At 41.2% G+C, this 22,988-nt stretch overlaps 1 protein-coding gene across 2 annotated transcripts in view; it reads left to right on the top strand.

The window, feature by feature from the left end:
• The window catches only part of Mcu (mitochondrial calcium uniporter), a 165,481-nt gene extending 143,030 nt beyond the window's left edge, over positions 1-22,451 (top strand). For both annotated transcript variants that reach the window (XM_021652665.2, XM_060369512.1), the window contains exons 3-8: positions 5,059-5,229; positions 6,215-6,319; positions 14,624-14,784; positions 16,504-16,707; positions 20,014-20,130; positions 20,597-22,451. In XM_021652665.2, the coding sequence (XP_021508340.1) occupies positions 5,059-5,229; positions 6,215-6,319; positions 14,624-14,784; positions 16,504-16,707; positions 20,014-20,130; positions 20,597-20,674 (836 nt within the window). In that variant the 3' untranslated portion in view covers positions 20,675-22,451. The remainder of the gene's footprint in view (positions 1-5,058; positions 5,230-6,214; positions 6,320-14,623; positions 14,785-16,503; positions 16,708-20,013; positions 20,131-20,596) is intronic.
• The last annotated feature ends 537 nt before the right edge of the window (positions 22,452-22,988 follow it).

The raw sequence follows: 22,988 nt of genomic DNA on the forward strand, positions 1-22,988 counted from the left end.
GAAGGAAGGAAGGAAGGAAGAAGAGAGGAGGGAAAAAGAAAAATGATAGAAATGCAGTGCCAGAGAAGCTAAAAGAAAAATGTTTTTTTTTTTTTTTTTACCAAATGATGTAATTACATCATTGAATTCTGCTAAAATAAGCAAGCTAAGGCTAAATATCTCCACTAGTTTTAGCAGCCCAAACATCATACATGATCTAAGAGAAATGTTTGTTGAGCCAAATGAAGTAGTCCGTGTCTGTAATCCTAGCACTTGGAATACTGAAGTAGGAGGACTGAAGAAATTAATTAGTCAAACAATGAGAACCAAACAATGAGAACCAAATTGCATTTGATCCAACTGTGACACTTCAGGAATGTTATCTGATCTTGTTAATCTTTAATTTTTATAGTTGTTAAAGAAAAAGGATGCCTCCTGACATGTAAAAGCCATGTAACTGCATCCCACTTTTGTGGTGAGTAGTGTTAACTAGAAGTAGGCAATGTGTGAGGAGAATATGTTAAGCGACAGTAATCACCTGTCACGCGAAGTTCAGTTCCAGGGAGCTTTGTAAATCTCACCCTACAGGCACAGCGTTGTCTACTGCCCCCTTCCACAGTGAGCCCTCAGCACACACAGTCCTGTTCATGTAGTGCTATTTGGTTTGTAGAGAAGGTCTTACCCATTCTTTTGAACATTAACCAGACTGTGTAAGACTGTATCAGTTTGTCAGTGGCGGGTGGCTGATTGGTTGTTTTTTGTTTGTTTGTTTGTTTGTTTGTTTTTGTGTTTTGTTTTGTTTTGTTTTTTCAGTCAAGATCTCCTATAACCCAGTCTGACCTGGAACTTGCTGACTGTGAAATGATTCTCTCCCACATTGAATTCTTGGATTATGTCCCATCAACCCAGCTTGAGGAGATGTGAGGGAGAATGAGAGGAGAGGATGTTTTACAAGCATTTAGGCTTTAAACATTTGACAAAAAAATACATGTGTATTTCACCACTGACCTTCCGTCTCCCACCCTCCTTCCCCACCCAACGTGATCCACAGCTTTCTTCCCAGTCTACCCAGTCTCCATGTCCTGGGCACCTGAACTTAGCCTATGTAATTCCATATTCTGTTCTGTTTCATGCTTAAAGCTCTTGTCACATTCTAAGTGTTTATGGTGGCAGTCCTGTGACTTCTGTTTGAAGTGACACTTTTGGTGAACATGCTTATTCATATTTTATTAATATTGAAGTTAAAGCAAATGCCACTTTGCAGAACTTACACTTTACAAGAGTCTTTGGAGAGTAGTGGGTGCCATGGCCTCCTTATTAACGCCTGTTGTGAAGGTTTCATTAACCAGCTTTTTCTTGACCTATTCCTAAACTTGACAAACTTTCGTAATTGTCCTTCTTGGCTGCTAACCATGAAATTTAACATTACATTACATTCAGTGTGTGGGAAACAAGGAGACCTGGGGATTGAAAAGCAGTATTATGATGAAGGTTGTATAGTCCATGCAGAGTTTCTCAAAGCTTTTTTGCTTGATTTCTTCAAGAGGCTTCATGTTCTTTAAAGGAAGAAGCTAAGCTAGATGCAAAGGGCCTCCATTCTTCCTGTTGACTTTGTAACCTCTAGGTGCTGTGCTTATCTGTGAAACTGATGGTTTAACTGTCCCAAGCCTTAGCTGTATAAAACTCAAAGATTCTTCTATCTTTTACTTACATTCCCTTCTGCCTCCTTTAAGATCTGTGGTTAGCCGCTCTTTTGCATAACAGAAAGGAAATAATTGCAATAAAGATGCCAAGTGAATAAGTTTATCACTTAACTTACTGACATTGCTTTCTATAGGAGAGACAGCCATGTTTACATACCAGAGATTCTGGATTACATGCCTGGTTAAGGATTCTTTTTGAAAAGGAAATGATAGCCTTTTCAAATATGTTTAGACGTTACAAATATGTGCTGGTGTCCCTGTTGTTTGTGTTTCTTTGACCTGGTCCTTGGAGAGCAGGCTCTACCCTTTGAGTGTATACTCAGTTTCTTTTACTTTCTACGTCAAATTTCAAATCCATGGAGTATTAACTCTAATGGGAATGTCTGCCCCACTATAAACAACTGCAGCATACACACCCTATCTGTGATGACAATTTTCAGAATCTAAACAGCAAGCAGCATGGCCCTGTGATCTCAGCTAAAGGAAAAAAAAAAGAAAAAAAAAAGACTGCAGGCATCTCCCCAGCTTCCTGGCAAGAGGCAGCTCCTAGACTAATGGGCAAGGAGAAGAAAGAGCCAGGTCCAGGTCAGCTCACTGAAATGAAAAGGCCAGGGTAGCTGAACAAGCCTTGCTAGACAGCTGGAACTGTGTGACAATGTTCTCAGGAGAAGCTGTGAAGAACCAGTTCAGGTCATCTAACATAAATGAATAACAGACCAGGGTAGCTGAGCCCATCAGAATGGCTTGTCAGCTGGCATTGTGGGACAGTGGTCCTGAGGAGAAAGTGTTCCTGAAATATGCATAGGTTCCCCTGAGCCTGGCTAAAGTCTAATGCACAAAAGTGGCTAGAAAGACTTTCTCAGAAAGTTTTTTCCCAAGAAATGTAAAATAAGTAAATCTTGGTGTCCATATAAGGCCAGACATCATTTTTTTTTCTTCCTCCAGCCAGAATAAAGGACACCACTTACATAGGTAGACACTTCGCAGAGCTTTCCAAAAAGATTGCCTAGAAAGTAGCCCCATGGTAAAGGATTCTCTACATCTGCCCTGAAAGAATTGCTGAGAATCTTGAAAGAATCAAATTATTACATAAATAATTTTGCTATACTCAAAACACAGTGCACAGCAATATGAAATTTGCTAGATATGGAGCATCAGGAAACTGTCTCCCAACCCATCCTACAGAAACCCAGAAATCCAGAGATGAAGAAGAAAATTGAATGATGGTCAGATTTTCTCCAAATTTGGTGAATAGTATAAATGCACAGATCTAAGACATTCAGCAATTTCCAAGTAGAATAATCATAATTAAAAACAAGGCATATAGTGATCAAACCACTGAAAATCATGCTAAACAGAAAGTGTGAAAAATATGCGAAGGAATACTGATGTACAGAAGAATAAAGATGTAGTATGCCCAAACTTCTTATTTCAGGTAAGACAAGACAATGCAGTTAATTCTTCCAAAAGAAAAAAAAAAAGTCTGTCAACTAGCTTCTCTTTTACATACTAAGATTATCTTTCAAAAGTCAATGTGCAATGAGTTTTTCAAACATACAAAATGGAAAGAACTCACTGCCAGTGCACGTGTGCAGCCACGGTGTTTAAGGGGTCCTTCGGATGGAAAGGAAATGATGACTTAGAGTACTGAATGAAACATGAATGCTTTGTAAATAGTCACTATATTATTTAGAAAATAATGTACGCTTTGTTCAGTTAGGCACAGAGATTTTCTAAATACTGATTTGCAAATGGCTGAATCTGCCACAGGTAGATGCTGACTGTGTCACAACAGTCCAGAGGCTTTGCCACAAGTAACCATAGACACTTTATCGATATTAGCTAGACTAGAAATCGCCCACTTCCTATCAGCAAGTGTGAAGACAAATTGCAGAGGGTCTGTGCATCCAAACAGAACTTGGCAGCATGGATCTATTACTTTGAATGTTAACCTAAAAAAAAAAATTAAATGCTGCTCAGTAATACAAATGAATGAACTACAGTCGCGTAGTGCATCTCATAACCATGCCAAGGGAAAGACACCATATGGTTATGGGTCATACAGCCCCAGTAATATACTACAAAGTCAAATACAGTAGCTTTAAAAGCAGACCCAAAGTGCCTAGGGATTTTCAGGGGTGGGGCTGAGGGAGTCTGAAGGAATGACCTCAACATTCTTGATCCTGAGACATGTCAGAACTCATCAAATATCCATTGAAAATAAGAATTACCAGGAGTTTGTTTTTGAGACAGACAAGGAACTCGGATATGAGTGACAACTCTGGAAGTTCGATGCCTCTGGAATCTCCAGAATAGTTTCTTCTGATCTGACTTTGAGGGATGAGATGCCCTGAGAGTAATAGAGGAGCCTTTGGAGTCTTAAGCAAGCTCATTTTCACAGTGATCAGTCAGCGTGCTGAGTGTTTCAGTGGTTTTTGTTGTTGTTGTTGTTGTTGTTTTCATCCCTTCCTCACAACATCTCAGAGAGTTAGGAACCCACTCTATGTGGAGAAAAAATGTGAAGCCCACAGAAGTTATGTAATTCCCAAAGATGCTAATCCACGATCCAATCCCAAATTTTACCCCAAAGCCTTTTTTCCCCTCATGCTGGCATCATCTTTAAATGTTTAGCTACTAATGTGAGGTTTGGGGCTGAAAACTTTGCTTTAAAAATATATCTGAAGATTATTCTTAGGAAAGGTTTTCTGAGATTCATGTTAGTAAGGCTTTGTGCATCAAAACTGCCAAAGAGAGAAAAAAGGAATGAGGACAGCTGTCCCTCATCTGTGGAAAGCCCCTCAGAAGGAGGCCTCAAACATTTATGCTGTGAAATTCTATTGACGCTTTCACTCCCCACACACACCCCAAAGGGGCTGGATTGTGCTTTATCACCTTACACATCCATGTTGCATAACTGAATGTTTCTATGTATTATTCCATAAGCATAAGTTTATCACTCTGAGGAAGAGCCTCAGTTATTGGTTAGGCTTTGGGAAGAGTTTTCAAAAAACTCTGGATCCCAGGATCTCCTCCAGGCTGTGTCCATCATCTCCAACCTTTGGCTACTTAATAAAACCTCACTAGATAGCATTGGGATGTGACTCAGCCATACCAAGAGCTCAATGTGTTGTATTCTGCAAATGTCTTTCCTTGGCCTCATGCATTTTTCCATATCTGAGAAAATAGGCCCTTGATCTGTTTGATCTTGCGTGAGTCTATTCCTAGACTAATGCTAAAATCTCTTACTCTTAAACCTTCTTAAAAAACTCTTTGAGCCACACTAATGGTAATCCCATCACAGGTAGGAATAATGATGATGAGGCTACCACTTACCACAAATTCTAATTGTCCTATATTTGTGGGATTTTTTGCTCAGACGTGACTGTGGTTTATCAGAATGGGTTACCTGTGATATCTGTGAGGCTGCCGTCTCGGCGTGAACGCTGCCAGTTCACACTCAAACCTATCTCTGACTCTGTTGGTGTGTTTTTACGACAACTGCAAGAGGAGGATCGGGGAATCGACAGAGTTGCAATCTATTCACCAGGTATAGTCCACCTCCATTTTTAATTCTCACCTCCTCATGCCCCACCTGAGCAGCTCAGTACAAATGCTGCCCTAACAGGGCTTTGAAAACATGCTTTCCAAGTGTGAAAGACAAAGCCCTTTCCATCCCAGTGGTCCTCAGGACATAACTGTTTGTGTCACCAGATGTATGCCCACAGGGAGTCGTAGTAAAAGCAGCTCTCACTGAATACCATCGCAAGGACAAGCAGGCAGTGACATTTCATGTTATTGAGGCTTCTTATTACCGTAGGTGCAGAACATGGTTTTCCAGTAGTGGAGCTCTCAAACGTTTACCAAAATAGAGTCTGTGATTTGAGACTATACAATAAGACAGTAAGACTCTCATTTAATGGAACATCTGTTTATTTAAGTGCAAAAATGAATTGTTTTCACTTTGACTTAGAAAAATCTTTCAAACCTACGGAAAGATTGAGAGCCTAGTAACTACCCATTTACCCTTCATTTGGAGCCACCGGCTACGGAGCTGCCAACTTCTGTCCTTTGAGTGTTAACATTGAGCTTCAAGCACTCCAAGCTCATCTACTAATGTACGTGGAGACCCTTGCGTGCTCCCCATCGCATCCTTCCCTACTGAATTAATTAGCAACTTAGCAGCAGCTGGGTTGCCAAGCACCCTAATATCAAAAGCACTGAGTCTGCTGCTCACGCTGCTCTACAGGTGACCCCAGATTCCAGCTGAGCCTGTAGGTCTATGACCAGCAGGTATTTCACTTGTTTCCCCAGCTACAGAAAAGCTGCTGTTAAGTCATCAGAGTTGGCCTAAACACAAAGAACATACAAGCTGGTCTGTGTAGCATGGGCCTTGGGTGTGAGGCAGTTAACAGAGATGGAAAAGATGAGAGCACTTTAAAGCTGTTTGAGATTGGGGGTTGTGTTGTTTTGTTTTTCTGATCATTCTTAGTTAACTATTTGCATGTGAAAAGTGTCATTTAAAATGTTCACAGATGGTGTTCGAGTTGCTGCCTCCACAGGAATCGACCTCCTCCTCCTTGATGACTTTAAGCTGGTCATTAATGACTTAACGTACCACGTACGGCCACCAAAGAGAGGTAAACACAGCCTTCAGATGGTTTTGTAAATATGGGAAAGCCTTTGGAAGGAACTGAGTTTTTCCATGAGGAACCATGAGGAGCAGATGACATGTGGTCTTCCCCCCTTGCCTACAGTGAGACCGTTCCGGTCCAGAGCTCACAAGCATCTGGCTGTACGGACAGCTCCTGAATTCCACCTCGGTACTGGAGTGCCTTGTCATTTCCAGAAGCTCCTTCCTGACCCATTTTTGTATCTTTAAAAAGATTGTTTATTTGTGTGTGTGTGTGTGTGTGTGTGTGTGTGTGTGTGTGTACTATAGCACCCTTGTGGAGGTCAGAGGACAAGTCTTGGGAATCGGTTCTTTGCCTCCACCATGAAGTCCCTCAAAATTGAACACAGGTCCTCAGGCTTGGCAGCAGGCACCCTTACCCACTGAGCCAACTCCCCAGCCTTTTGTTTTCCTTGCAGAAGGATTTCTTTTGGCTTACGGTTCCAAGGGAATACAGTCCATCATGCAGGGACATATTATTCTTATACACTAAACTAATATGCAGGGAATCTTTATGTTCAAATAAAGGATTTCTTTGTCGTTTTGAATGCTGTGCTAGGTATTAGTCATTTTTCTTTCTTTGATGGTTTAAATTCAGCAATCTAAAGTCAATTATTGTGCAGCCATTCCTTGGCTTCTTGCAGGGGTAGTAAATCTGCTGCAGTTGTAAATGCAGACTTTATTTGATACACCTCGCTTACCAAAGATTATGCTTAGGTTAGTTTACCTTAAGCATATACAGAACTTAAGCATATCAAGTATGACTGAACAAAATCATCTCACACGAAGACTGCCTTATTATAAAATGCTGATAAGCTCATGTACAACACACAGCAGAGAATTCCTTAGACGTATTTGGATGCACATACATAAAACACAATATCAAAAAAATTACTGGCAACCCGTATAGCATATGCTAAGCTATTGGTTGATTATCTCCATAGCTACATGGCTGAGTGAAAGAAGTAATTAGCAGTCTCTGTCAGACATCACTAACATGAAAAGAAATATCTTAAAACAGGAAGCCTGGTTCCTACTGAATATATAGTACCTTCTCACCACTACAAAAATCAAAATGTCTGAGTCCTAGGGCCTTCTGTAATCTTTAGGAATTTCTGACATACACATACTTTTGTGTGGAAAAAAAAAAAGTGAGTGCTCAACTTGGGTACACATTTTTAAGAGGGCAACAAAATACTTAGTAATCAAGGTAACATTTTAATGCTCTGTTTTTATACAAACACATACATAAAATGCAAGCGTCAGTGCTCGTGGTTTCATACCCACACACATGCATAAGATGCATGCTTTAGTGTTACTGGATTTCTCTTCATTCCATGCCCCAGTATAGCTCTGCCTGGCATTGATGGTCAGTAGCCCTCAAAAACAGCATTGTGTCTTATACCCTTTTGGACCAGTTTCCTCTCTTGCCCCGAGAGTCATTGTCATTTCCTGCTAATGATGCTTCCACAATCACTGTTCCCTGCACTAACCTCCTGGGGCAATAGTCCTCAACAACCTTCCTAATGTGTGACCCCTTAATACAGTTCCTCATGTTGTGTCCCCCAAATATAAAATTACTTTGTTACTACTTCATAACTGTAATTTTGCTACCGTCATGAATCATAATGTAAATATCCAATATACAGGATATCTGATATATGACCCCAAAGAGGTTGTGACCCACAGGTTGAGAACCATTGTCCTAGGACATCTCCTTTTTTTTTTTCTCCATTAATTAACCTAATCACTTAACAGCCTGATTGCAGCCCCCGCCCTCCTCTCTTTCCCACCCCACCCTTACACCCCCTCCCTCCATTCCCTTCTCTGAGGAGAAGAGGAGACCCCCCCCCCAATTGGGTGTCTTATGGAAGAGTGGGAGGAAGGATTGAAGGAGCTGGAGGGATCAAGTATACCACAAGAAGACCCATAGAGGACATTTCTTTTTAATTCTGCTCTTAAGAATTGAGCCTAAGCCAGATGCAGTGGCGCACACCTTTAATCTCAGTGCTCAGGGGTAGAGAACAGGCAGATCAAGGGCAGCCTGGTCTGCATAGTGAGTTCTAGGACATGCAGGGCCATGAGAGACCCTGTCTCAAAAAAAGAAAAAGAGGAGGGAAGGAAGGAAGGAAGGAAGAAAGGAAGGAAGGAAGGATTGAAGGATTGAAGGATTGAAGGATTGAGTCTAATAATCTGAAGAGATGGCTCAGTGCTTAAGAGCACTTGCTGCTCTTCTGGAGGACCCAGGTTCAGTTCCCTGTACCCACACCAGGCAACTCTCAGCTGCATAGGACTTCAATTCCAGGGAATCTGATGCCCTCTGGCCTCCATGGCATAGGACACATACATACATGTAAATTTAAATAAATAAGTAAACTTGAAAAAGAATTGGATCTATCAGAAAAAGGTTCGGAGTGGAATCCTAAGTTTAAAATTCCTATACAGCCACCCATTTCAGCCTTGCCAGATTGCCCCTAATCCTGTCCCTTTCTCCCCACTCCTTCCTCTTCATTTTCTCATGTTAAAAGCATCAGGTCAGCTCATCCAGACACCCTCAAGGATCCTATTCATTCTCTTTCTGGCTCCAAACAAATCCAAAGGGATTAACCTCTGAATTCTGCTTATTCTTTTCCTCTGTAAATGCTCTCTGGGAAGGCAGGCGCTGTAACTTGAGATCATTCTATGTTGAAGGAATTAAGTAACTCAAATGTGGAGCATTTTGGTTGTTCAGAGACCAAACTCTCTTGTCTAACAATAGAAAATAAATGAATGAATGAATGAAGTATAACACTAAGGAAAATAAAAATATGAGCTTTCATATACAAACTAAGAGTTTTCATTTGACATTATGAGTAATCCAATGACTTCCCAGTGTTTTTCACACAGAAATAAGTGCTTTCATTTTTTTAAGTAAAGCTGCTTGCTCTCAAGCAGAGTAAGGAAAACTAAAGTAGAAACTGATCGTAGGCAGAATTACATTTGATTCGTGGGTGATTTTTTTTTCTTTTTTTTTTTTTTTTTTTTTTTTTGTGTGTGTGTGTCTCAAAACTTCAATATTGGCCCAGCTTCAGTAAAAGAGTTATTGGGATATGAAATTTTCAAGAGTCAAAAGTCTAAAATTTTTGGTGATAACTGTAACCCAAAGAGTGTAATTTGCTAAACTTAGCAACGTTCTTAAGAATTTTTTGTTTTGGTCTTTTGATTCAGTCTTAATATAGAGCCTGGACTGACCTCACATTATCAATCCTACTACGTCTTCATGTCTGCTGTTTAGAGTGCAGATGTGTGCCACATGTCTGGCTTCATACATAGTTTTAAAGAATTGTGTGGCTTGTGAGAACTAAAATTACTCTGAATGTTGTTAAACTGTGATTTCACACACGCCAGGCTCAGAGGACAAAGGATTCTTCATACAGAGTCTGGGATGGCCACGTGCTGTATTTACAAGGAATAGCAGACTCTAGGTGCTGTGGGTCCTGCATGTTGACATCCTTGTGCCCAAGCCAGGGGAACAAGAGGACCTATTCCAGGTTGGAACACATATATATATATGTCATAACAGGAAGGCTGGTTGCCAGCTCTAGCACATTATTGGCCATCAGTGCACATCATTTAAGTCTCAACAGAAACAAGAACATAGAAAGGAACACGAAAGCCTGAAAAGTAATTGCCGTGAAGAGAATGTACCCATGTCACAAGAAACTATGACTTTCCCAGGAATCATTGTTCTTGGCACCACTAAAGGCACCCACAGGAAGTTAAGAGAGCTTGTTGCTTCTTAATGATATGACTTGAAGAATGGGATCAAAAAGGCAGACTAACCAGGGATAATGACTGCCTTATTCGAGACCCCCATAGGCAAAACCTTCTCAAGTTATGTTTGTGGATGACAAGAATTTCCATAGCTCATTTTGTTAGCATATCTCTGCTGCTATTATTATTCTGGAACCAATGGAGTGTATGGAGACATTGGTAAACATTATTGTGTGTGTGTTTGTGTGTGTATGTGTGAAACATGCATGATTCAACCCAAAGCACTATTGTTAAGCCATTAGCAGTTTTTCCATCTTCCTGTGGGTTCATCTTCAGTGACTTTTCAGAATCAAGGGTTGGTTCTGTTATTGTCACCTGTGTCTATACAGTACCTTTAAAGGCATATCATTCTTGTTAAGGCAACCTGACAAATAACTTGTAAACTCCAAATCCACTGAGGCTTTACCAGTGCACAATCCAAAAGATAAGTTCACTTTCAGCCAGGTCTAGAATGACACATCTCTGAGATCTATAACTTAGCATTTTCTGTTTTGTTTTGTTTTGTTTTGTTTTGTTTTTAATTGCCCTTAGAAGGCTTTGTCGTAGCATATTAGTTTGACGTTATGGTTGTTTAGAACAGCTAACACATTCATAGGTTCAGGTCCCAAAGTCTAAAATACTCTTACATAAAAATGAACCAAAGTAAAATGTTTGCTTCCCTCGCTGTTCTCTGAACACACATAGAAAGAGTCTAGTATGGCGGCACATAGCCATTGCCAGTGCCAGAAGCAGGCAGATCCCTGGGGCTCACTGGCCGACGAGTCTAACCAAATGGTTGGCTCCAGACATTGAAAGCTCTTGTCTCAAAGGTGGTGAATGGTGTTCTGAGGATGTATATGTCTTTGCCTGTTTCTCCCTCCCTAGCACAGGTACATACATGTGTACACACATACAAACCCCTAAAAGTATTCATGGTAGGAAATACTTTTACAATTATAGCTATAGCTGAAGAAGAAGGGGCCTGAAAGGGGAGCTTGGAAAATCAGAGAATAGTTGGAGACTTTGAAACTTTGGCACCATGCAATGAGTGAAGGGTCCTTAGGGGACCTGGAAATTCATGCACATCCATATTCTAATGAGGCCTACTACTGTATGTAGAGAAATCCTTCTGTGTTGCTAAATAGAACTTTCTAGCATGGGGCTTTGAGTTCAGTTCCCAGTAGCAAAAATGAAAAGGCATATTAAAAATGCTTCATTTCTACCCTGTCAAATATAGTAGCCATAAGTAAATGGACTGTGACTGAAGAACTGAATCTTTCAATTAATTTAAATTTAACACATGAGAAGTTACAGAAATGTTAGTCAGAAGATAAAAAAATACAGTAGTTGAATAAGCTCAAGTGGGGTGACTGTCACTAACAACAATGCATTGTTTTGTTGAATGGTACAAGAGTAAGAGTAGATTTTACATCTCATTATAAAAATATGTGATGTAATTAATATCTGTATTTAGCCATATTTCAAGATAATATTGATGATAAATATATATTCTCTTTACTTGTCAGTTTTAGATAAATAATTAGTTTAAAATAAACAGAAGAATGTGGTGAGTGTTCCCCATATTGGACAGACCATTTTTAAAAGGCTGCATCTGGTTCTGGACCTGAGTTTGCTGTTAACCAACAAATGCTACAGATGAGCAAGCCTGACACAGCAGGAGAGTGTAGGTGCAGCTGGCCCCAGTAGATATCTCTGCATCTCCCTCACCTCCCTCACCTCAGCACCCTCCAAAGCATGATGCCATCAGCTTCACTTCCTCCTTCCAAGATCTCTCTCTGGCTTGGAGCCATGCAAAGAGAGGCATTCTGGGAAACACACTGCAGTGTCACAAATTGACCAGGCTTAAAAGCGGAACTAACCTGCGTCTGTCAGCTGGTAGGAGGCTCTGATGCCCTTCCTTGCCAGTTTGCACAGAATGCCTCCTCCTTCTCCACAGCTGCCATGCTGTTTGTACGGATGAGTCCCACCTGCCACCTCACTGCTGATTTTCTGATTTACCACCAGGACTTGGAGTCTTGATCTTTTGCCACAGTTTACATGCAACATAGAATGTATGTGAGGGAAATATGTAGAACTGTTGTGACAGAGGGTGTGTGGACCAAAGGTTAGATTTTAAAAAGAAGAAAAAAAGCCATGAAAGATATTAAAAGACGTTTAAAAAAAACTTCAGAAGCATTTCTATGCCTGTGGAATGACAAAACTATGATACCAGAACCACCCCACACACACACACACCAAAAAAAAAAGAAAAGATGTATGCTCTGCCTCAGTGGGCACCAGAAGACTGATATAAAAAATAAGTTTCACAGGCATGGTGGTGCTTGTCTGAGGTTCCAGCTCAGAAGACAGAGGCAGGAGGGTCATGAGTTGAATTCAGTGGGACACTGTCTCGTAGTCAATTAACTGATTAATTAATTCTACACAGTAGGACCTGAAGATTATTTTTTTAAGTAACACATGTTTAATGATTTTAATAGAAATTTCCCTTAGTGTAAAAGAAATGTCAACCTTGTTTCCAAATGCTGTGTTAAAACACCGAGACCAGTGTCACTTATAGACAGGTTTGTTTGGGCTTATGGTTCCAGAGGGATGAGAAGTCTGTCACCATCATTTCAGGGAGCATGGCAGCAGGCAGGCAGCCACGGAACTGGGGCAACAGTTGAGAGCTCACATCTTGACCCAAAAGCAGAAGGCAGAGAAGCACACTGGGCATGGCAGGAAGCTCTTGAAGCCTCAAAGCCCACCCCTCCAACAAGGCCAGTCCTTCCCAAACAGTTCCACCAACTGGGATCAAGCGTTCAAACATATGAGTCTATGGGGCCATTCTCATTCAAGCCCACCACAGCATAGGATTCTATTTGGGAGAGAGTTTTCGGTTTGTTTGTTTGCTTGCTTGTTTTTTGACCACAGGTAATTCATATCAACTTCCTTTTATCTTTTCAAAGGAGAACTGAGTTTCAGGGGGATAGTGGGAGACACTATAGAAGACACACTTTATCTCTGCTCCTGGCCTGGGAGTTGGGAGTCATGGGTTCCATCAACTCACACCAATGTTCTGGACAGGTTACAGAAATGACTTCTAGAAAGCAGTGTCCTTGTGTGGAAAAGCTGTATTCCAGTGTGAGTTTGCAGCATTACCACAGGGAGGATCATATTGTCATGGATGACTTCCAGACCTCACAGTGTTTTGTTTCCATTACCATTGATTCTATACTCATTTACTGAGGATCCCATGTTAGTTACCACATCAGCTCTTCTCCAGTCTGCTTTTCGACCTTCATTGATTAACTCTTTGTGATAATTATACTGAATGATATTTGCAATAGATTGTTAATATTCACTGGGCTATATTTTGATTTGGAAAGGGACAAATCAGGGCTTGGAGTATAGCTGAATTTCTATTAGAGACTCAAAACATTTTAGATTTTTAGAAACACTACAGTCCAAAATGGAAGATACTAAATTAAAAAATTTAACCTTTCACCTTTCTGATCATTTTCATAAAACTCTGTGCCCATCACAGCATGACACTGAGGCCCAAAAAACTCTTCTCAGCCTTTGCTGAGCAAGATTGAGTAGGAGCTGGTCAGTGTGCTGAGTGAAGCATGTGTTCTTAAGATCATTAGAGTGGTGCTGGTGTGTTATTTATTTTTTGCCTTTACATTTGCAAAATGTACATTTGAAATGCTATATTTTTTTTCCTCAGAACTGTCTAAGTATGAAAAATATCAAGGCCACAGATAAATTACAGAGCAACCACTTAATAAAGAATCATAATGAGGCTGAACCTGACCCTCCTGACTGTTTTGGAGTGTGTGTCCTAAGGTTTTTGTGCTTGTCTGTCTGTTGGCACTATTATTGTTTTTAGGACTGGGGATCAAACCCAGGGCCTGGTATGCTAGACAAGCTCCCAGGCCACACACTGGGGGTCACCCTTCCCATTTCCTTTGGCCATGTAGTCATAGAACTTGGACTTTCAATAAATAAAATAATGGTTATTGATTTCAAAGTTTCTGAGTTGCCCTCATGTGAATTTTCTCTCTGATCTGTAGAATCATTTTTTTTAAAAAAACAGTTATTCAGTTTAATGCTGAAGGACTCTTGTAATGGATAGACCTGACTAATAGCCTGGCCATTGTCTGATGGTTCTTCATCTTAAAGCATTCAGTGTTTATTACATTTTTATTTATTTATGTGGGTTGTACATGTTCACAGTGTGTGCACACTTGCACACATGTGGAGGTCAGAGGACAACTTGTGTCAGTGCTCTCCTTCCACCATGTTGTTTCCTGGGATTGAACTCAGGTCATCAGGCTTGGTGACAGGCACTTTCACCCCCTGAGCCATCGCCTGGCTAACATGTTCAATTGTTGTTTTATTTTATTTTAAGGTAGCGTATCTTTTTTGTTATTCTTCTCTCCTACATTACATCCTGACCACAGTTACGAACCTCTTTCAGACCTCCTAAGCCATGAAAATGCAGCAACCCTGAACGACGTGAAGACGCTGGTCCAGCAGCTCTACAGCACGCTGTGCATTGAGCAGCATCAGCTTAATAAGGAGCGGGAGCTGGTGGAGAGGCTAGAGGACCTCAAGCAGCAGCTGGCCCCCCTCGAGAAGGTGAGGACCCCTCAGACTTTCCCCTAGGTCCCTGTTCCCCCGTACACATGGGCCTCTGTGTCTCACTTTGATACAACTAGTCCACTCATTCAAATTGGTCCATTAACTTATTGTTCTGAACCATTAAAAAAGATCCAACCAGAGCCAAAAGAGGACTTAAAGGGAATTGTCTGGAGCCTCAGTAATAAACCAAGAGCCCTGAGGACCATTTGTACTGCCCATACTGGATTTACCACTGCTGACACAAAGACTAGTGTAACTGCTGGCCTGAAGAGCCTCTGAATGAGTAGTGTATTTTGTAAACTTAATTTTTCCATAGAAAAATTATGGAAAGTAAATCCTAAAAACAGTGTGGATATGGTCCAGGGTTTTTTTAATTGCATTTATTTATTTATGCAAGGCTGTGTGGGCATGCATATGCCACGGGGAGCAGAGGACAGCTTATGGGAGCTTCTATAATGTGGGTCCCAGGGATTGAACTAGGTCCTCAGTGTTGGGGGCAAGCCCCTGACCCACTGAGCCATCTCATAGGCCCTTATGATTCATGTTTTCAAGTATTATTTACACTGTGCACCTTTACACTTACACACAAAGGACAATCAAATGTAATAGAATGTGCCAATGCAGTTGGAGGCCCATGACTGATTTTTCTCCTTTACACTTTTTCGAATCTTTTATAGTGAGCATGTTAGCCTGAATCTTTATGGTGGTGCAGATGCCGCCATTGCTCGCTTAATGATGGAGAAACAGTCTGAGAAATGTCTCTAAGAGAGTTCATTGTGAGAACCTCAGAGAGTGTATGTGCACAGACTGAGGTGGTCTAGGTCTTTGCCCAGCATGGCCTCTTGATGCAGTCAGAGATGGGTGACTTTACATGTGTGAGGCCATGCAACAGCCTCTAAAATAACAATAGAGAGTAAGGGTCAGGAAATGCCTCCCCAGTAGCACAGCTGTTCATTGCCTTCCAGCATCATACTACTCTTCCCTGTGCTAACCGTGCTAGGCTTGCTTACACCAGCATCACCACAAACATGTGATTCATATGCTGTCTTGTGCGAGCATGTCATATATGCAGTCCCTCAGTGACCAAAACAACAGTGTGACAGGTGGCTATATGTTCATTCTAAGAAACTGATGGTTGGAATTGAGGAAAGAAATGAGTCCTTTTAGGACTGTGCCTTTGCTTTCCTAAGGGAAGTTGTTCGCACCTTACCCACCCTGTGCCACGGTCATGTGTCGGTGCCTGTACTCCCTGTCTAGCCTCCATAAGAAAGCCGGTGGATTTGGATCTCATCCTGATGTGTTCGTTCAGAATCCACAGTCTGTGCTGACTCACTTCTTGTTCTGCCACAGAGTAAATTTGAACTAAAACTGATGATAGATGGACTCTGGCACACCCATACGAGGACACTGTGGCTTTTATTCTCCTCTTTCAAAAAAGTTAGCCTTGCAGTCAGAGAGAAAGCTGTTGAAACACACTCTCATATTTCTGTATACTTCTAGGGTAAAACTTTAATAAAACCCAGAAATCTTAGTTATCCCTGTCGACATTGTGTTCAGTGAACACTACCATTGTTACCTAGGATGCAGTTCCATTTTCTGGAACTGACTCCTGCTTGCTGGTAGGCCCCTGTTCCATCAGGGGACATAGAGCAGTTTAAAGAGTTGTAAGTTGGTTCCAAAGCAAGAGGCTTAATGTTGTCTGTGTATGCCCAATAGGTACGAATTGAAATTAGCAGGAAAGCTGAGAAGAGGACCACTTTGGTGCTATGGGGTGGCCTTGCCTACATGGCCACACAGTTTGGCATTTTGGCCCGGCTTACCTGGTGGGAATACTCTTGGGACATCATGGAACCAGTCACCTATTTCATTACATATGGAAGTGCCATGGCCATGTATGCATATTTTGTAATGACACGCCAGGTAAGAATTCCTCTTCATGTCTCTTTTTAGAAACTAAGAATGGAGTTTGCAAGGCCAATTCTCAGTTACGTGTCAGCACTGCTGTAGGTATGAAACATGGAAAGGGGCATGGCCTTGGCCACTATGACTCACATGCATAGATGCCCCTAGAGTTCAGACTGTAATGGAGAAGTAAGAACAGAAGAGCGTGCCACCGTAGGGGATGTGTTCTCATTTTGCTTATTTATTTGTTTGTTTATGATATTATTTTTTACAGCGCTGAGGCTCAAACCCAGGGCATCATACACAGAGGCAGGTGCTCTACTGCTGAGCAACATCTCCAGCCCTATTGGCTTGATTTTGCTGTGTATTTATGTAATTACTTTAACAATTGGATGGAGAGTGTCATAGGCTTTTTGTTGAATTTTTAGGATGGAGGATTCTTTATAATTAATCGAATGTATGAACTAGACTCCAGTGCTTCTTCTGTGTATGCTCAATGATGTTTTGAGAGAAGGGGGAAGGTCTTTTCGCCAGGAGACATGGAGTGAGATGAATGTAATTGAGGGTCTGGGAGGATAGCTGGCTGGAAGAGGCAAGGTGGATGGGTTAGCTTAGACAAGCTAGTTGAGAGTCTGCCCAACTAAGGCCTAAGCTTTGAAAACCAAAGAGAAAGAGAGAGGGAGAGGTGACCAGTAGCTACTCAGTCATTTTACCCTCAGCCTGCTCTTTATCAACTAAGGCCAGCTTAGTGAATACAGGTATCTAGAACCAGGTTTTGTTGACAGTGTTGGTTTACATGTCATGGAAATCCATAGTATCATTTTGAGAAATATGATGGATTATGGTTTGTTTGTTTTTTTAATGTGGTCTGGTGATCGAACCTAGGACCTCTCATATACTAGATGCACACTCCAGCACTGAGCTGTACCTGAGCCCTTCCAGCACTTGTCAGTATTTCTGTTATACCGGATCTAGCTGGCATTGCCTTAAATAACAAACATTTGAAGTAGCCGAGGCACACAAGACTGCCGAGGTTCTCTTTTGTGTCTGCAGCAGGCCAAGGGTTGTTCACATGGCTGCTTTTGAGCTAGGCATTTTCCTCAGTGTTAGATCAGTGATCATGGATCCAGGCATGTGTGAGGAAACCAAAGGGTGGGAATTTTATTTAACCTTTCCCAGCCTCCCAAACATACCTGGTAGAGAAGAGGAAGGTGAAACTGTCTTCTGAATGCTCACCCAGGGGCTGCTGTGTTCCCGTAACTCATGGCAGTCACTGAGGGAATGGAGCTGGCAACTATGTCATCCAGTGAGCAGCTCCTCTAGTGCACCAGCATCAGCTTCCACCTCCTCAGCCTGGGTTTTCAGAAGCCATCACTGCCATCCCATCCTTTAGAGTATCCTAGCTCACTTGTGTGCTCCATCCCCCAAGATGCCCCTCGTTCCCCTTACTCCACTCCTTTCCTCACACCATTCTTCAGTCTGGAAACTCCTCCCGCTCATTTCTGTCATATTTCAAGGCTTATTTAAATTCTCACCTTTCATGAACAGTTAATCATTTTCCTACAGCTCAATGTCTCCGTGTTCTCTTCAATCACTGCAGTGTGTTATACTTTTATTTTTCTTGCCCTGTGTTGTCTTTTCTCTCAGATGAGACCATAATATCATCTTTTATTTGTTTTTTGGGTTGTTTTGTCTTTGCGGAAGAGTGTGGTTTGTTTGCTTTGGAGGATAGATTCTCGCTTTGTAACTCAGTGTGGTCTGAAGTCTGCCTTCTGAGTACTGGGGTTCCAGGTGCGCTCCACACCTGCTTAGGCTGTGTGTCATCCACACTTTACTTGCTTGTCCTGGAACATGGTACCTTATATCTCAAGAACTAATAAATGAACAAATGAAATAAATGGCAGTCATACCCTTGGCACATGCTAGAACTTCTCCAGTTATCCCTTGAATTCCAAACTGTTTTTGACCTATCCTTGCCAGTCAGTCAAATTTTAAAAACGGCATTTTCCTATGGCTATTGCATTCCTTTGATTATGAAGAGTTTAAAAGCCTTCTTACATCTGTGAAAATGTCCATGCACCTTTTTTCGAGGTAAAGCACATAGCATGCATTTGCATCCAATCACATAATCACGTAAATATATATCCACTCGCTTATAGTCTCAGTTCTATGAAAACATACCCATTCCGCAGATGAGGAAGTAAGGGTTGTTCGGGTAAGAACTACATGCTGAAAACTGTAGGACCAGGAGCTGAGCCCAAATGTGTCGTCCCCCAAGCTTTTCTTTGCATGTTTCTACTGTTGAGTTCATTTGTGAGTACTTATTTCTGGAAACTGAATAATCTGGATATAGAGCAATAATGGAAATATTAAAGGAGCTGGGTATGTGTCACACACCTGTACTCTAGCATGTGGGTAACAGAAGCAGGAGAGTGTCATAAGGTCAAGGTCATCCTGGTCTACACAGAAAATTCTCGGCCAGCCTGAGTTACAATAATGCAGTATTAGTCTGGAACACAGGGGCAGCACTCGCTTTCATTATGTAGCTGTATCTGTAACACTGCTGTCCTGTGTGTTAGACGCTGCACTAGACTTCCAGAGTATTGTTACTGCCCCCAAGTGACAAGTTATGACATAGCAGTAGTAAACAATTTGGTCACACCTCTGACCAGAAACATTAGCCAAATTAAATGGACATAATTTCTTGTGCTAAATATTGCTTTACCTAATTATATCTAATTACCTAGCATATCTAATTATACCATGAGCAAAATGACTGCTTAGTGACATCTAAATGCTTCTAAACTGTTGACAATGATAATGATAATGCTACATTTGTTCACAACCTAAGGAATCTTTGAAAGAGAGCAAATTCTTTGAAATAATAGAATTGAGTGAATCTGGGCATGCAAGCACACACCTGTAATCGTCCCAGCCTGGCAGCGGTAGACGGTAAACACTGTGATGTGGTTAGTGTGATACCACGTAGCTACGGGAAATGACTCTACAAAAGAGCAAGCAAAGCCTGGAACGGCAAGTGTGGCCTGGAACGGCAAGTGTTTGCAGTTCCAGCTGCTTGAGAGGATGAGGTAAAAGGATAGTTTGAGCCTAGGATCCAGGCCAGTAAACTTATGAGAACTTGATCTCAAAACACAAAAGACAAACAGATGTTTAAGAAATAACTAAATATGTAACACAGCACATTGCTCTATCTTTATGGGTATGTATTGTGTTGCGTCTAATCAGTAGTTAATAATTAACCAGCAATTAATAATGTCTTTAGAATACTACGAGTGAGGCTAATTTCTCCCTCTTTTTTTGTAGGAATATGTTTATCCAGAAGCCAGAGACAGACAATACTTATTATTTTTCCATAAAGGAGCCAAAAAGTCACGTTTCGATCTAGAGAAATACAATCAACTCAAGGATGCAATTGCTCAGGTAAGTTCTATAAGAATTAATGAACCCAGCCCCATCTTAAAAACATCATTATTATACGTAAAACATGGTCCTTCAAATGGGCAGCCTGAAGGAGGAAGCCAGCCACTGTTTCCTATCTCAAAAACAAACAAACAAAAAAATGCACTGACTGAGTAAAATACTTAAACAGATATCAAACAAATAAATAGCATCTTAAATGCCAGGAGTTAAAACTTGGGCTCCTCCTGAAGGTTTCTGGAGAGATGCTGTCATGGCTGTCTGAGAGGGCCCCTGTGTTGTTAGGCTGAGCAGTTCTGCTTTTCTGGGAGGCTGTGTGGACAGCTCTGCCTTGGGCTAAAGACATTTTTCTTCTGATTTTCAGAGTCCCTGAGAGGGTGGGAAGAAGAGCTGTTCCCTTTCTCAGGAGGCAGTAATGTTGCTGAAAGCTTCATTAGCTGCTCTTCCTCACCTGTTGTTTCTATTTTAGGCAGAAATGGACCTTAAGAGACTGAGAGACCCATTACAAGTACATCTGCCCCTCCGACAAATTGGAGAAAAGGAATGATCCAAGATGATCGTGAATCCCGGCAGAGAGAGCACCTGTTTGTAACTCACGCCTTTTTAATTAAAGCATTACAGGTGGAAGCTGGGGCCACGTGGGGTAGAGGGATTTTACCTTTAATTCTAAAACAAAACACAGAAAGGATCTTAGGGAAAAAAGGGATATCAAATTCTGAGGATCAGGCATCGTGGAACACAAGTGCAAAGGGCTTAGTGAATCTTGTCTTATGCATCTTCGTTTCCAAATGAGAATGATGCAGTCACAGCCAAGAGCGAAGCAAAGGTGATGCTGGGGTGTTCATTTCTTGCATCTTTGCAGGGTCTGCAAAACACTAATACACCAGCACCCCATTCAGCTCTAGGCTCATTTTTTATTTGTTTGTTTTTAATTTAAAGTTTCTTATTTTTGACATAGGAATAAATAGCTATATAAGAAAAGGAAATCTTATGATACCTGGTTGGCAGAGTCTAATCCAGTGCAGTCAGCCTTCGTTTTAAACTGGCCCCAGCTCTGCAAAGTTAGGAGAATCTCTCCATCCTGCATCCCTTTTCTCACCACCTACCTACTTACGTATACCTGTTGGTTACACTACTTTTATCCAAATAATTATTGGAATCAATTTACAGTTGTTTGATGATTGATACTTGGGTGATTGACACTTCTCGTTATCTTGTAATGAGTTCTCATGTCTATCTCCCAGGGCTCTGAATCAGTATCTAGAAATCACTGGCAATACTGCATGACATTTTTGTTGAATTTTGGTTATTATTATTTTTTTTTTACTAATTAGTCTTCAGAGGAGGAAAAGATTCCCTCTTTTATATGCTGATCCCATTAAAAATCCCCATGTCCTTCACACCACAGATCAGAGGGCCAGTGTTCATCCATGATACCAAACAAAGGAGGATGCAGCGAGGTTTACAAATTGGCTAAAAGTCATGGCTCTGTAGCTGTTTCAGAACCAGGATACTCTTCAGTGATCCAAGACACACGCTTCCTCATTGTGCGCCCTCCCAACTCTACCACGCCAGTTGCTGTAAATCAAGGGTGCATCTCAAAGGGTGCAGTTATCTTTTTACAGGAATACCTTTCTATGGCTTCCTTTAGACCACCTTCTGCACCATGTTTCTTTTTATCTTAATTACTCTTATACTCTATCAGAATGTTTTCTACCACATTTCCAGATGGCACCTACACTCAAAAATCATAGGAACCTCTGTCTACTGTCCTGTTTTTAACTGTTCTGGGGGCAGGATGGCAAGAATGATGGGAGCTTGCCACACAGCTGATTGGCTTTTTTTCCTTCATATGATTCATCCCTCCTCATGGGGCAAGGGGTTTCTTTTTCCTCCTCCTCTTGGGATCATTGTGTATGAAAGACACACCCAGATCATTGTGGATGAAAGGACAAACCCAGACTCCAGGTGCCTTGCAGAGATCGAAGGCAGCCGAGACTGCCGCTTCCGCCGCCACCCTTAACTGGCATGACAGATGAAAGGATGCATGTCCCCAGCCCGCCTCCTCCTTCCTTCCTGTTGTTCAACCTCTCCCTCGTTTCTTTTCGTTGTGTAGATTATTTTTAAACCATTTATCTTGTTTGTGTGCAGGATTCTTAGGAAGGAATGGCACAGTGCAATGAGCAAATCCTCTGGGTGGTGTGGGTGGCAAGGGGGGGGCCCGAGCAAAATGCAGAACACGTGTACAATCCTGTATCATTTATGAAATATGTATAAAAAGCAATGTACCTTCTGGAACAATAAATACTTATTCGATTTTTGAATCATAGCATCTCATTCTTTAAAACAAAACCAGAAAGAAACTGCCTTTCCTATGATTGTAGCTGGGAAGATTTTTCCATCTAAAAATCTTTAACAAAGCCTGGGTTTATTTAATAAAGATTTAATAAAGCCTGGGCATGGTGACACACACATTTCATTCCATTATTCACTCAAGAGGCAGGTGGATCTCTGTGAGTTCCAGGCCAGCAGAAGCTACACAGTCATACCCTGTCTCAAGAAACAAGCAAAAATAAATAAATAAAATAGATTTTTATAAAAATAGTAGTATCAAATTATGCTTTTTTTTCTTGGAACTTGTATATCATTAATTCTTCCGAACATAAATGGATATTCCCAATTTTCCAGAGCCACTTAGAGGTCAAGTCACTGCTGTAGTCACTATAAAGCAGTATTGAAACTGACACCCTCACCTTTTAATATACAGGGAAGAAAAAAAATCACTTTTATGTCATTCTACCTTCATTACCTGGTACTTCAGAAAGTTTTTCAAAGATAAATCAAACTAAATATTTATATTT

The sequence above is a fragment of the Meriones unguiculatus genome, chromosome 16, assembly GCF_030254825.1.
Source record: "Meriones unguiculatus strain TT.TT164.6M chromosome 16, Bangor_MerUng_6.1, whole genome shotgun sequence".
In the NCBI taxonomy this organism is placed as follows: domain Eukaryota; kingdom Metazoa; phylum Chordata; class Mammalia; order Rodentia; family Muridae; genus Meriones; species Meriones unguiculatus.